General features: G+C 41.9%; 1 protein-coding gene across 1 annotated transcript; it reads right to left on the bottom strand.

Moving 5' to 3' along the window:
• Positions 1 to 461: 461 nt before the first annotated feature.
• LOC133908161 (kinesin-like protein KIN-13B) lies at positions 462 to 5082 on the bottom strand. Its single transcript, XM_062350238.1, has 12 exons — positions 4857 to 5082; positions 4630 to 4773; positions 3699 to 3890; positions 3477 to 3584; positions 3288 to 3365; positions 3121 to 3202; positions 2882 to 3041; positions 2487 to 2789; positions 2163 to 2381; positions 1628 to 2081; positions 1093 to 1158; positions 462 to 1009 (listed from the first exon to the last, which is right to left on the bottom strand). Exons 1-12 carry the CDS (start codon positions 4944 to 4946, stop codon positions 806 to 808), a joined length of 2100 nt encoding a protein of 699 aa, XP_062206222.1. The 5' UTR covers positions 4947 to 5082; the 3' UTR covers positions 462 to 805.
• Positions 5083 to 16142: the final 11060 nt, after the last annotated feature.

Genomic DNA, 16142 nt, shown 5'->3' with positions numbered 1-16142 from the left:
AATAGACTAACTACCCTCTCCGAGAGCAATAGGGGTGCTAACCGCCATCAAGGGAGGGCATGTGACAGGGGGCTAACCGCCCCTTCAGAGGGCGTCAGAAGGCGTTAATCGTCCTCTGAGAGGACGGTAAGGCAAGGGTAGAGCCTAACCGCTCTCTAAAAAGACTACAACCTTTGAAAGAGTGATACGCGTCTATTCTTGTAATTTTTTTCATCAAATATCTATTTATTTAAATATTAAAGCTGGAAAATATACTAAAAAACTCCACCTTAGCCATGACCGAGGCTGCAATGGCAGTGCGCCACTCGTCTCAGCGTAACCATGGTCCAACTGCCAACTTCGGCAGTGCGCGTATCAAATCACAGAATGCATTGCGCAGGTATTAGGCCCGTCGCATGTACAATTAACGTCTGCAGATGAGACGATACTGCAAATAAGGTAACCAGAGAGAACGAAATGTGTGTATAGCTGAACGATGGAAAATGATCACATTCTGCAAATCGCGTATTTGTTGAGCAACAAACAGCAGGGCACTCATGTGACATACACATGGATGGGGCGCACGAACACACGGACGGCCATGCCAAGAACGAACCAGTGAACCGGCCAACTGCCATCATGGCAAGAAGCAGTGAACTAGCCATCTGGATCTGCCCTTGCCTTGCACCTACAGTTTCAGAATTGCAGCGGCATGGCCACGGCAAACACCGCATCGGTTTCCACCTCCCAGACAGAATCTGCCAATGCCCATCTTTCTTGTTAACCTAACAGTTGGTGCTGACTGAAGTTACTATGAGCAAAGGCACTAAGCATATAGCAACACGTTGTTCTCATTTAGACGCGCATATAGCAACACGTTGTTCTCATTTAGACGCCTCTGGAACTGCTCCAGCCGGGCTTGTAAATCAACAATTCCAGCAGCTTTCTGCGAGAGTATACTGCTTAGTCGTGTGATGTAGTCATCTAGCTGGTTGCCAGGCTGATCTGCTTCGCCTAATAAGTTCATTTCCTGATCAAGACAAGACGTCTGAAGGTTAGAGCAAAATAATTCAGCAACCGATGAGGCAGTGCACAATCATTTAGGGTACTAACCTCTCTGAGGATGTCCAGGGTCTCTTCCACCTGCTTTCGATGAGCGCTCACCAAATCTTCCTCTTCCTGCAGCAATCACTCAAAGTCAATATTCAGCTTATGACCTGTATGTTTTAACTGCAGATTGTGAAAAACAGTTCGTAGATTGTGAATTTTAAAAAACCTAGATTATAAAAGCTAGATTGTACAATCTGCAGAACTTGATGGACGGCGAATTACTGGATTGTTACAATATGGGGACTAGATTGTATAATCCAGCTTTTACAATCTAGTCTGTTTGCTTCAGGTTGCAGATTATGATCACAATCTGCAAGCTGAAAATCTGTAAGCTGAAGCAAACAGACACTTAGAACGCTTGTTTGTTTCAACTATGGATTGTGAAAAACAATTTGTAGATTTTGGATCGTAAAAAGGTGGATTATTACAATCTAAGGACTAGATTGTACAATCTAGCCTATTTACAATCTATAAGCTAAAACAAATATGCCCTTAGTTATGTTGTATCAAGAAAGTCTTGCAGAGGCAATAGCACCACCTGGAGTAGATCATTGAGAGGTTCATCTTCTTCGTATGACTCAGCCCTTCTAACTGGGTAAGCAATGGAATTTCTCATATTATTCTCCGAAGCAGAATCTTTAACCTTCCCTGCTAGTTGCCTTCCCTGCTGGTACATTGTATCTGGTACTTCAGCTATGTTTTGTGCCATCTTACCCTTGCTTCTTTGTTCCTTTAAATAAGCACAACTTGATGAGCCGAACTCCATCCCTTCCTTCACCTTGGGCATTCGATCCGCAAATGCTGGAGCTGGCTGACCTTTGACATACTGCTGCTTGGGCCAACCAAAATTACTTTTTTCAGTGATATCATTCATCACCTCAGATGCAGTGGAGGGTACAACTGAAGACAGTGGGGAAGGACTAGACTCTCTTGAAGGCACTGCCAAAGGCACATCTTTTTTGGCATTGCCTCCTTTCGACAAACTCTTCACCCTGAAATATGATAATGCCTTGCTTATACTATATGGACATGAGCAGTTATTAGCAACAAAAAGGATGGAGGTAGGTAATCACCTATCAGCATATCTCAGTGTGTTCAGGGTATGCTCACAAGAGCCGGAACTAGGGGAAATGCATGATATCATGACAGTGCATGAGTCTCCAATGAACGAGTCACGCAAAACTTCAGTTAATTTGCTACCTCGGAAAGGAATGTGAGTCTGATCGTTATCAAGTGCTCTAATGCACTCCTTTAAGGCAAGCAAACTTTTATTGATCTCAGCACCCTCGATTCTACATTGTATTTCAGAAAGGACGGCTCAGTACACAAAATGTCGATATATTTGTGAGGTACTACGAACTAGAATAAAAAAGAGGGTGAAAATTGTGAAAGGTGACCTTGTTTGTTTATCATTGTCAGTTGTATCAGCACCACGCTCGCTGCCAGCAAGGTCAATAAATGACAACTTGCCGACCGGTCTGGGTGGTTTGGAGTCATTGCCATCAACACGTCTTTTAATAGCAAGCTGAAGAATGGCATGAGACCTTGAGGATTCTTCATTTGCACCAGTTGTACCAGTACTTCTGGTGGCACTGCCTTTTTCAATCAACTCCTTGATAGTTTCAACATCAGCAACTCTATACTCTTGTAAACCAACAATGCAAACCTTTTGTTTTCCATCCTCTCTCATGCAAAGTTTACTGCACGAAGCAATACACATTCTGTATGTGAGAAATAGCAGGCTCACTGATATACACTATTCTTGAACATCACAGATTTTAGGATAATTCACCTCCTATCATTGAGGAGGTCAAATAATTTACCACTATATATCTCAAAGAAGCTGACAAACAACTGAAATCCTTGGTTGCGGTACGTGTGGTACATTAATCTCAGGATATCTTGGGAGGCCTTAAGAGGAAGGGGCCGCATGGTGTACGTTTTCCCACTACCTGAATGTAGAATATTAGTTGAAATGATATTAAGTATGCTGCAGATATACAATGTATCTAGAGAAGATCTGACGTATACCAGTTTGTCCATAAGCAAAACAGGTTGCCTTTGTTCGATTAAAAATTGTAGGAACCACAGGTTCCACTGTTTCACGATAAACCTATAAAATGGATGAAGACAGGTAACTGACAATGAATTTATAATACTTAAAAACTAATGAAAAAGGGTATACAGTCTGTACCCACCTCATCATTTGAAACATCTTCGTCTAACACAGCATCAAATACAAACTCATGCTTTTCAACATATTCAGTAAGGTCAACCTGCAGAATGATGTGCAAGACATTGAGCATTGAGTATAAACTGCCAGAAGCAAGTTCATATTCTCAGGAACATTGGCCATAAATACAATTGATAGAAGAAAACAAGCGAACCTTAAGTTTAGTCTCATGGACAGTCAGAGAGTTTGATCTTTGTTCGATGTCTATGATATCTTCTTCTCTCTTTGATATTTCTTTTTTGTTAAGTGGTCTTTTGCGCACCTGCATTTGACATGTTAAATTGAAACTATTAGAAGTGGACAGATTACAGTAATTTCAGCTAAGCCAGAAGGGAATATTTATCACCAACTGTGGAGCAAAACTAAAGAAACATACCACCACTTTGATCTTCGCAACAGGCGCTGCCTTCTCTTTCTCAGGGAAGGCCTTCAGGTAGTTACTTTCAACAAAAACGGTGGACTTGCTCAACTGCTTATTTCCTGCGAAGCTCATATCTGAATCATCAAACCCACCTCCATGCAAATAGCCAAACTTTTGAGCACCGTCATAGGCCCCTGGTACTTGCAGCTGTATAAATAAGATATGAACTTTAGCTCAAGTCATTAAAGAATTGTCAATGCGGAAGTGATTAGATATCCTTTCTCCTTTGTTGCAATACCACATTACCAGTGCAAGAGCTAGGGTTTAAAGCAGATCATTATAGAATTAAATAGATCGCATCATCTGAACAAAAGAACCAAGCATAGCTCATTTGGTTAGGGTCCTTGTGGTGGAACCTACCATCCGGGTTTGAGTCCCAGACTCAGCATGGGTGCTCACATTTATAAAATGGCTATATATATCCTTGCCGTCTTGACTTCTTGTGTTGGTAAACTTGGTATAGAGGCTGGGAGTTGTATTTCATCTAAAAAACTGAACTAAAGAACCAAATTAACTTTTAACAATTCAACAGCTGGATCAATACAATCAACAGACTGATGTGGTGCTGCATCTCAACAACCAACCACGATTCTACCAATAAAATATAAGTTCGGCATTCCAGTTTCTGCACATGAAAATTAGTAAGCCTAAAAGAAGACCAGAACAATATATTTGATTTCCAAGTCGCTGACCAATTGAAAAACTAATTAAAAAGCGATAGGTTTAAGTTTCCACGATCCCATGACCCTCCCTCCATTCAAATTCAGGACGTCAGATCCACCACGCCGACAACATTCTCGAACAGTATGATTTAACCCAACCATGCGAGATCACGAAAACAGAAATAGCAAATAAAACGTTTAAAGATACAACTGATTAGTCTCACATCGGGGATTAGCTCGGTGTCGAAGGCGTGGAGGTCGAACAGCCCGGGGCTGAGCTGCTGCCTCTGCCCCGGCGACTCCCCCGCCGGCGTCGCCGGCTCCACCGACACGAAGATATCGCCGTCACCGCGCCGCAACCCGCCGCGCTGCGCTCACATAAACACCCGCGATGAGCTCAGCCGGAGAATCCGCACCCCACGCAGATCTCGATGAACCGCCGAGCCCGTACCTGCTGCGCCCACCGGCCGGCGCCGGCATTGGCGGGGACGTCGAAGAGGAGCTGCTCCGAGGAGTACCGCCGCCGCCCGCCTCCGTTCATCGTTGCTGCCGGCGAGGTGGGGGCCGGGCGACGTCGTGTAGAGTGGCTAAGCGAGGAGTAGAGTTGAATGCGTGGGCGATTTTGCGGATTTCACCTTGGGCTTCGCGAGACGTTGCGGGGACGCCCTCGTGTTTGAATTTGGAGTGGAAATCAAGGCAACGCCACAGCCTAGAAGGAAGGGAATCTTATACGATTCTGTGAAGATTCTCTTTCATGTGATAATATATGTTTTTTTTTAGCTAAATTATTGGATCATAAAATAGGTGACATGTATAAAGTCTCATGAGTATTTTTCTCAACAGGGTTCTATAAAATTTGCTTTTTAGGTATGAACGGTAAATCGGTCGTGCCTTAAAGCGAGAGGGCCTTTTCTTTGGCTGCTTTTTGGGGTTTGTTAGGCGGCGCCTGTCTCGGCCGAACTGGTTGGTGCCTTCTTGGGTTGAGATGGGGGATCATTTTTCCCTTGTTTTTAAGTAATTTTTTATATGTTACTAGTAAAATTTACAAATCTCTGATATATCATTATATGTTTATAACATGTGAGGTTATCATAGTCATTGACATGTAGGGTCTAATGACATATAAGGATTTAAGTTTTAGTGATACGTAAGGAATTATACCTGTTTTAAAATCAATTTCTTCTGTTTTACGGAGGGTTATTAGCATCAATTGCTTTCTGCATGTTTTGATATTAGAAATTAGAAAGTGTACTATCCATGCTAAAATGTAGCCATCGAGAAACTTTTTAAAAATAATTTTGTCCATATATATATTGCCTTAATACTTGAGGAGAAGTTACCATATTCGCTCTTAAAGCCAAGAAATTATCACGTTAATCTGAAAAAAGAAAAAGATTTGAACCACTTATTGTTATGAACATCGAACGGTCTAGATTTAACCAAGAATCTATATCAAATATGATTAATAATTATATGGTTCAATTTTTATACGGCCTGGAAGCAAAATATCTAAATAAAAAGTTCAAATAAAGTAAAATAAATAATGATTGAAATTGAGGTTAGAATAGAAAAAGAAGGATCTGACGCAATCCATCGGTTGATTTAAAGCCCCCGTCTTTCGCCCATAAAATTGATTCACTAATAACTAAAACTATTCTAGTAATGGAATTCCATATCATGAATCTTTTATTCTTGCCTGCTTCAAGATATGATGACCAGCAATCTAGTTTCACTTGGTCCCGAAACAGAATTCTTTTTCTCTCTTCTTTATTCCTTGTCTATAGGGGTAACTACATATTATTTTAAATATAGTCTTAGAAAAATCAAATTATTATAAAAATCAAATACCTAAATAAAGAGTCCATTTAAAATACAATTAATCATATATTATAATGACAAAATATTACAGCGAGCCTGACCACGTTATTAGTGTGGACCAATTTTTTAGTTCAAGCAATTCAAAGTTTTTCTTAGAGTTTGTACTGCACTTACGGCTGAATGCACTCGGGAGCATGAGTGTAGTACTATCGGTGAGACGGTGATAGGAGAATGAAGCAAATGTAGTACAACACTTACAGCTAGGGACTAAAAGTCTAAGAGCATCTTCCGCATACCATGCATCGCACCCTCTATCCTACCCAATAGCTAAATCCAGCAAATTTGGTTCTCGAGCAATGCCTTCATCGCTCACACCATTTTGCCGAGCATGCTATCCCTCTCCCACGCACGTCAAATCTGGTGTCTCCCTCCCGCACACCATCCTCCAACCGTCCACTAGCCCCCATGTGCTCCTATCATGATTCGACTTATGCGGGTTCACCCTAAGACACCGACACCGCCGGTCTCCATGGCTCTTCTCTGGCCTCTATGACTCCGCCCCAAGCCCTTGACATCACCGGCCTCTGCGGCCAGGCACGACATCCTATTGACGGCCTTCGTAGAAGACGTAGAAGCCTACCTCCTCTAGACCGACCTCGATGTCAACTTTGCCATCGCCTTCCTCCAAGAAAGGTATCCATCCCCTCCCCTTCCCCTACCCCTTAGGGCAATTTGGTAGCCTAGGGATCTCAGCATGCTTGGACCCCTTGCGGCGAATTGGTAGTCTTGGGTATTGCAGAGCTTTCGCCTCCACTTGGGGGTCAAAGGGGTAGCTAGTGAGCATGGATTTGAAACTCATGCTATTGTGTAGTTGTGTAGTTTGTAGGCTGGCCACTGGTTCACTGGTATCAACAAGAGGACTACATTTAGCTTATTTTACTGTTTAGATTTATTTGTTCTTGACTCACTTGTGTGCATTGTGGAACTTTTTCATTCATTTGTAATTGGATCACTCACATGTCTCAGCTTAAAAAAACTCAATTTGCCTTCTGAATCCTGATGGGCTAAGAAAATCCTGATACTCTTTTTGTAACGTCTCTTCTGTTATGTATGACATTTAATAGTAGAAGCTGGTAGAAACTTGTTTTTTCATGGCTAGTTTTACTTGATTCTTTCCCTTCATGATAATGATATTCATTTTTTCCCCTGGATCCATTGCTTGGATTCAATCTTCTCTCTTGTTTTTTTGCGCTTTTGCTACGGGTGACAGGTCAGTAGAACAAATTTGTAGTTGTATATAGTTCTGGGCATTCACTTACATTATTGTATGGGTTATGTTATAGTTTACCATGAAATAAGAAACCTAATTTACCTGAGTTTTTGTTTAGAGTTCAATATTTAGCTTCCGCTAATTTTTTAAATTATAATTATTTAGCTTCAGTTACAAGTTACTGAGGTTAACAGAATCCGTTCAATTATTTCTTGTTGACAGAACAGATGCAAGAAAAGAGAACATTTTTTTTACTATGGCATAGATCATATACAAAGTTTGTGTCATCCAGCATTGATGGTTCGTCATTGTATATACAACATTGATGACGGTAGCTTCAATGGATAGTTGTGTAAAGTTGTTGAAAGAGGGAATTGAAGGTTCAACTTAGGAGGACAATCAAATTTTAGCCTAATTGGAGAGCAACCCCTCTAAACTGAAGAAGCTATAGCCTTTGTGAGACCAAACAACAAGAGATAAAAAAAATTCACAGAGAATGAAGACAATGTATTGGTGTCGGTATGGCTAGATACCAGTTTGGATACAGCAACAGGGAATGAACAAACTCGTGATTCGTATTGGACAAGGATTCATCAGTACTTCCATGAGAACAAGTGCTTTGAGTCTGTGCATAACCATGGCATGGAGCATTCAATTGTTGATATTTATTATGTGATGTGAATATTGTAGCAACAATGAGTTCGTCATCTTCAGGTGAGGACGATGATGAATCCAAGAGCATTTGCAAGACAGGATTGTGACAAGTCATTGCGATATGGTAGAGAATACACAAATATGTGGATGAGAAGATACAACCAAGAATAGCGGATGGATTTGCATATATAGACCGTCGAAATATAGCTGTTGAAAATATAGCGGTTAAAAATATAGTTGTTAGAAATATAACCGTTAAAAATATAGCTGTTGAAAATATAGCTGTTACAAATATAGGCGCTACAAATGTAACCGTTATAAATATATAGTTAATTACAGGAAAATACTAAAATATAGGGGAGTGAAATATGAATGATAGAATATGTATAGTCTATTTGGAGTACGATGAGATATGAATGAGAAATCTTTTCAAATGACACTCTATATGAAAATATGGAAGATGATATTTGGCTAATATACTATAGATGCTTAAAAGACTAGAGATAACAAATTCACTTCACATGTTTTTGGAAAGTGGCCTGACTATTTCAGTACTTCTCCAAAAAGCAAAAGGGTAGAAGTGCAAATGTCTCATAGAAAAAATGAGGGAGTCACACGAAATGATTTGGGAGATTACACAATTTACCATTAAATGACTTGTCATGTTTCTTATGTGGCATCGTTGTATCGATTATATATGGATCGAGGTCTCATATGTCATCCTCACAATAAATATTATATTAGAGTTTAGCCAGTTATTCAATAACATATCATGAATTTATCCAAATGATTTTGAATCCATTGGGGAGCCGATCTCCCATGGGCACATGGCGGTCCCTTGTCACGCTGGCAAGAAGTGTGTCCCTTGGGCAACCGAGACCCGCCATACGGATGAGCCCGCATCATATTTTCTTTGAGAAGGAGGAGCATGTAGCCCATGAACCCACACATTTTTTTAGAAACATTACAACTCGTAGATGTATACACTCATATCACCATATGTATACGCTTATATAACATCTACTGAAGATTAGAAACACAGAGCTTAAAGATTAACGAAGTTATCATAAATATCTCGCTGTCGACGAACACATCACCTACAGCTGAAAGAAAATTCTAGGTTAGAAAGACACATGACGAGCAAATATAGGATTTGATCCCTGATGGATAAGAGATACAAACACCTTTACTAACCATCCAAGCAAACCTTAGTTCTCGAGCCCACACGCATTTTGAATTGATTAACCGTTAATTTAATATACTATAATTATGTATTAGTGCGTTTGATACTTTGATTAGAAATTTAACACCGTCGCTGCTAACTAGCCTTCCGTTTTGGCACTTTGCCTCGGAAAGGTACAAGTGTTTGAACCATGGCGGCTGCTTTGCTGGAATGCCAACCGCTTGTCGATGCAACTTGGCATTTTGCTGTGGTGGCTGAAACATTCAGTAAGGATTGGCTTTTCTGCTTGCTAGAGAGAGAGGATGTAAACGAAACACAAATCAGAGCTAGTGTTTTTTTTTCAATTTTGAAACTATTTCTGAAACTGAACCAACGACAAAACTATTTTGGGTTTTTGACCCTCTAGCTCCACGCCACAGTCTGTGGTGCAGATATAGACAGTGTCTGTCGGTGGATGAACACCTCAAGCGGGGATCCTGAGGGACCCCCTTTGAGATTCGACCAAGGGACTGATTCTGGATCTAGGCGGGACGGATAATCGTCAGCTAGTAGGAGTAAATGTACAAGGGATTTAGATAAATTCGGGCCGCACGGAGCGTAATACCCTACTCCTGTGTGTCTGATGTGCTATTAATACACTTGAAATGCCTTTCTCTGGATCTCTGTGTTACAAGATTTTTTGGTCTATCTATCAAGTCTTGAGCTTCGGCTTCACTTCAACCTTCTGACTTGCTAAAACTTGTTCACCTTCTGAGCCTCAAGTTAGCCTCTATTCACCTGTCTTTCTACGAAGTGCTCCCCCCCCCCCTTTTATCCTATCGGGGGAAGACTCGGCGTGCCCAAATCGAGGGCACAAGTTTCCGTAAGCCATAAATGAAAAGCAACCATTATGGGTCTACAGTTTGATGTTACAGGGGTTAAAAATGTGCCCTTCGGTTGGTCCCGTTGGTCATTACACCTCAACTTTAGCAGGCGCAGGGGGAGCCCATCGGCCAACCGCTGAATATCCCCGCATGCCCGTCCGGTCAGAGTAGATCTGACACGGCCCGGGCAGCAGGGCGACAGGCGATACGCCTCGAACCCATCGATGATATCTTCAAGCCGTCTTCCTTCAGGGGCCCCGTAGGGTGACGTGCGATGGGACCTGTCGCATTAATTGTCCCCACGCCTTCCTGTCAGGCGGTGGTAGGGACTGACGTACTCAGTACGACAGGCGTGGGGGGGGGAGTGGTTGGATGTGACCGGTCACGCTCCTTAAATGCAGCATCGGGCTTCCCGTCGATTGACACCTCACCGTGGTGCCCTTGTGGGATCCACCGGCAAGGGGCTTCTTAGGTCCTCGGGGAACTCTGGGTACTCGGGGACCAACGGTTTATGGCCCTGAGCACCCCCTCCCGGGCCTGGCTCTTCTCGGGTCCTCGAGGAACTCTGGGCACTCGGGGACCAACAGTTCATGGCCCCGAGCACCCCCTCCCGGAGCTGGTTTTTCTCAGGTCCTCGGGGAACTCTGGGTGCTCGGGGACCAACTGTTCTTGGCCTCGAACACCCCCTCCCGGAACTATCTTTTCTCGGGTCTTCGGGGAGATGGTCCCCGAGGGATTGCGCCATGTGGTAATCTGTTGTCCTGGCCTCGGGACTCGAGAACCCCCGGTTCCCAGATCACTGACAGTGTCCATGCCATCATTACTAACACGGATGTTCTGGTCAATGTGGTGTGCTGCATGGAGTGATGCTGATGTTGGATTCATGCCATAAACGGGAGATCCAATGTGGCACATATTCCACGCCAATGCATCTGGCGTGGATGTTTTGTGTGCCACGCTAGGGGCTCTAACGCAGACCTCTCTATATAGCATGCGGGGCCGAGGCCACCCACCCCGTATCATTTTGTCCCTTCGAACAAGGCAAGGGCGGCGACTGCTTTCTCTCTCTCCCTTCACCACCCCTCTCAAATCTGTATTTTTCGGTGGTTTTGACCGTGATTTATCATCGGAATCATCTTGTGTAGGTAAACTTCTCTATCTCTCCTTATTTCCCATTTGATTTTACTAAATTTAGGTGGGTTTGAGTGGAAACCCTAGATGCAATTTGTGGTGTGAAATTGTCTGTTCTAGTTGATGATTTATGGTTTGGAATGGTTAGAAATGCAATGTAGGTTCCATATGATTGAACATATATTGTAGAACAAATTTTGTTTGCATATTAGGTTGAGGGTGCCCTATAGTATGATGTTGTGATCGGTTACAGTGTAGGCATAGAACAAATTGATGAATTTGTGCAATGAATTTGCTCGTTGAAGTAGTGGACAATGAATTTGTGTGTTGAAGTTATGTGCATTGATTTTTTAGAATATGGTAACTAAGTTTAGTACATAAGATTTGGTACTGTTGAATGTAAAAATGTTTGGTGCATGTCAAATTCATAATGGATTTGTGTTTATGCGTTATATGGTATGAGAGACCATTTGTGGCGTAAACAAAAGTGGGCACACATCGGCAAGAAGTCTCCCGATGTTAGTTGCAAGGATGCTCCCATTCCTCCCGCTCTTCCCGTCCTGACTTGTGACTGTGGTAAGCATGTTGTGTTCCTTTAGTCGTTACATGAAGATATTGCTAATCGCTCTTACTACTTGTGCAAGGATTATTGTGTGAATGTATATTTGTTATGGGTTAGGGTAGAAGCATATGACATTACTTTTACTGAAATGATATTTTAATAATTTACAGGAGTGGAAGATGTGGTACATCTTCAAATGGATTGATGGGTCTAAGATGTATGACCCTAGCATTATGAAGGTGAAACGATTTACTCAGTATCCGAAGACATATGATAAGTTTATTCGTTGGGTGCCTCCTCCACCAAATTCACTAAAACTGACAGATAAAGAGAAGTGAGCAGAAGACGTGTAGCAAATCCTTCGTTGTGCAACTATGAGAAGCGAAGTGTCCTTTGTGAACTTTCTGGGGGATCTCCTTACTTCCGTTGTGAAGATATGACAAAGGTAAAAATTGAGTATGGTTGCTTGTTAACAATTTGAATGAGATAGAATTAGATATCATCTACCAATCATGAATTTGAATGCAGCACCATGATGCTACTTATAACTTTTGTGATTTGTTGTACAATCCTGATGGTGAAACAATGTCGTGCTCCCTGTGACCGGCTCACCTCTGATAGAAAGAGCTAACATCATGGTCACGTCCTCAAGCATCTCCCCACAAAGCAGGTGGAAGGTGTATGTCTTGGGTCACCATCTATCAACAAGGGTAGACAGAGCTGGTGCATTGAACGTAGGCATTCCACACTAGCAAAGACTAGAGAAACCAATAAGCCCTACCTATCGCAAGTACGGGGTGTACCGCTCATCCTAGTCCATAGCGGGGTGACCTCGTGGGTGGAGTGTCAGTGGCATCTAGGACGAAAAAAGAAAAACAATTACATGAAGATAACAAAAAATACAAAACAAAAGAAACAATGCCATTAATAGGATGTGAAATTTTACCTCTCCTACGGCAACCTTCCTCGCTCGGTGTGTCACGTCGTAGTGCTCATCCAAAGCGCCATCCTAAAAAATAAGATTTAACAATTAGATAATAGAAACATAAGAAAGTTACATAATTGGAGTACATTTTACAAAATCTAACTCTTACGGTAGATGAGAAACACAAAGATTGTCTCGTCGTCCTATTACGGCGTGCCACACCCCTACTACCCCCTCTTCCCCTCCTAGATTGCTCACGTTTAGGGCATGTCGGTTTTTTATGTCCTTTCTTATGGCAATGCGAGCATTCGTCTTGGGTTCCATCATACAAAAAGTAGTCCATGTAGTTTTGTCTTTGTGATGACCCCATCCTATCCATGTCATTCCACAGCTGCTTAGTTTTCCATCTTCCCCTAGTGTTGACCATGAGAGCATGATCTGCCGCGTAAGTGTGACCTTCGTATTGGGGTCACTGCATAGGATCAAGGTACGGTTCAAAGAAACGTGACCATGTTTCAATGACAGCATATAAAGAGAACTCGAACGGAACATGTGAAGGTGACTAATAGCCCAACTTATGAATATAGCAAATTGTTATCAAATGGGAACATGGAAGGTGATATATTTGGAGTCGTTGGCAACTACACTCATTTCTAGAAAGAACGACCACGAATGCCCGACCGCCAACCACCCACACTTGTGACACCATGCTCAATTACCTCATACTTACATGACTTCTTGTCAAAGCAAACCGCACATCGATGCGCCATTTTAGTCTTTTGGTGGGATAACTTCATCGAAACCACTTTTCCGCACTTTCTCTTGTCCATATTTTTTAACTTTTCAGCTTTGCTTAGCCTATCAACAAAGTACTCATTCAGCTTCTCGAAGGTGTAGGACACGATTGTTGTAATGGGCAAAGACCTAATTCCCTTAAGCACTTTATTGAAAACCTCAACCATGTTGCTAGTCATCATACCATATCAGTGGCATTCCCTATCAAATGCCCTAGCCCACTTATACTTCTCTAGCATATGATCTTCCAACCACTTACAAGGACCTTCATCAAGCAAGACAACCAACTTCTTTTAACTCCGTAAAGAACAACTTCTTCTCCTCAAGCATGCAAATACATCTTAGTTCCTTTGTCTGGCCCTTTGTAGCGCCTTACTGGTGGAAGTTGGTCATAAAGTGCCTCATGCACCACCTATGGTGCACATTGCAATGACCAGAGATATCCTTGCCCACAATATTCAGAATATCTTTATGTCTATCAGATATGATACAAACTTCACGATGTGGCCCAATTACAGTAATCCTAACTAAGTGAAGGAATCATTCCCAATTCCTGTTATCCTGCTTCTCCACTAGAGCAAAAGCAAGAGGAAACAACTAATCCTCCCCATCTGCACCTATCACGGTCATCAAAGTGCCCTTGTACTTCCCTGTCAAGAATGTGGCATGAACCGAGAGGGTGACCTACAATGCTTGAACACCTCCACACATTGTCCGAAGCACCAGAATGCATGATTGGAAACAGGCTTTACAACATTATCAACCATTACGAACTTCTCCTAATGTAGCTCTATGTGGTACACTATGCTCGAATTACACTCCTTAATAGCTTCGAACAAGGTAGGAAGACGTACATACACTTCACTCCAATCGCCAAAAATCATCGTCCTTGCCATCTCCCTAGCCGTCTAAGCCTTCTCATAGCTGACTTTGTAGTCAAAAAAACTCCTCCATAATCTTAATCAAAACTCTAGAGTAATGTTAGGATTCTCTTTCACAATGCTACATAGCCGATATATAATGAATCTTGCATTCAACTGCAAATGCTTCTCCAAACATTTGTCATTAGCACATGTGTGGGGCTCCACAACACTAGTGACTCTCCATGTGCCATAGTCTGTCTTGCGAGCCCGGACCGTCCACACACATCCTATTCTCTCGCATTGCACAGTTTATCCTAAATTGCAATTAGAGTGAGCTACTTCGTATGACCGGTTGTGCTTCATGGAATATTCTTGTAGCCACATCTTCAAGGATAGCATTGTGGAGAATTCAATACCATTATGCACAAGTGGTCTTCGATAAACGTCAGGTACCAAGGCTGTAGTATGACCTCCATCTACTATAGCACCTTCGACCCCACTAAGGTCCCTAAATTCAGAGACACGAGGATGGCGGCTGTCGGAGGATGAACTCCTCAAGCGGGGATCCTGAGGGACCCCCTTTGAGATTCGGCCGGGGGGATGATTCTAAATCTACCTCGTACGTGAATTAAATGAGAGTATGTGGGATGCAAGCGGTACGGATGATCGGATGCTAGTGGAGTAAATGCTCGAGGGATTTTTAGACAGGTTCCAAAGAAGACTTAAAGTCAATGGGTCTTCGGGGATTTGGAGACTTGGCACAAAAGAAGGAGTGAAGATTTAAGCAAAGAAGCCAAGTGTACAAAGATTGGGCACATTGATGAAGATCATGATCATCATATACTCAAATCCCCATCCAAAAGTGAAAGGTACCATATGCTAAATTCTCTCAATTTTGTACCTTTGCCTTGTCTAGGATTGCATGTGCTAATTTTAATTTATTGCAATACCTAGTGTAAGTTTTCATATGGTAGGTTGCTTATGTTTCTCTCTAAGCCATGAGCAACCTACATGATTTATTAGTTGTAGGTTATTTATATGGCACTTATCTTTCATTCGGTATCTTTTATGTGCTATAATCCAATCTATAGGATAAATCCCTATTGTCATAAATAACAAGTGCATATGTCTCACAAGTATTCAACACTTGTATGCACTTATTTAGGGGGGGTATATCCTATAGGTTGTGATTTTGAGACTAACATGTGTTTCAAGTTGTATCTATTGTAGTCTCATGGAGCAATCAACATTTTTCCGGAGGTGTGCAATGCTTAAATGCTTCAATTAGTATTGTCAAATCTTTTTGTTCATTTAAGCTACCTCCATGCATAATATAGCCTAAACTTCCTATCTTGACATAACTATCTAGTTGTGCATATGTTTTATTCTCATCATGTGTATGCACACATATAGGGGGGTTTAGACTATATTGTGTAAGTTTCATGAATTATGATCCATGTGCTTTCATAGCTTTCAGTTGATATCATTTTTTTTTGGATCATGTTTTATGAAGCTTTCTCCCATATGCTCTAATATATTTCCTTTGAGTTCAACATGTGCATATAAATTTCTTTTTGGATATTTCTTTTTGGGGATTATTGACAAAGGGGGAGAATTTGGATGACCAAAGCAAGAAACAAGTATCAAGGTAGGGGAGATTGTAGTATCAAGTA

This window comes from Phragmites australis, chromosome 2 (assembly GCF_958298935.1).
Source record: "Phragmites australis chromosome 2, lpPhrAust1.1, whole genome shotgun sequence".
In the NCBI taxonomy this organism is placed as follows: domain Eukaryota; kingdom Viridiplantae; phylum Streptophyta; class Magnoliopsida; order Poales; family Poaceae; genus Phragmites; species Phragmites australis.
The sequence above is the reverse complement of the archived record's forward strand: the minus strand, read 5'-3'. Positions and strand labels throughout refer to the sequence as shown.

Excerpts from the sequence above, each read along its gene's own strand:
- LOC133908161 (XM_062350238.1), bottom strand. The coding sequence starts at position 4,946 with ATGAACGGAGGCGGGCGGCGGCGGTACTCCTCGGAGCAGCTCCTCTTC. Across the intron at positions 4,774-4,856 it reads CCGGCCGGTGGGCGCAGCAG|CGCGGCGGGTTGCGGCGCGG; the intron begins GTACGGGCTCGG and ends ATGTGAGCGCAG. Across the intron at positions 3,891-4,629 it reads ACACCGAGCTAATCCCCGAT|CTGCAAGTACCAGGGGCCTA; the intron begins GTGAGACTAATC and ends TTATTTATACAG.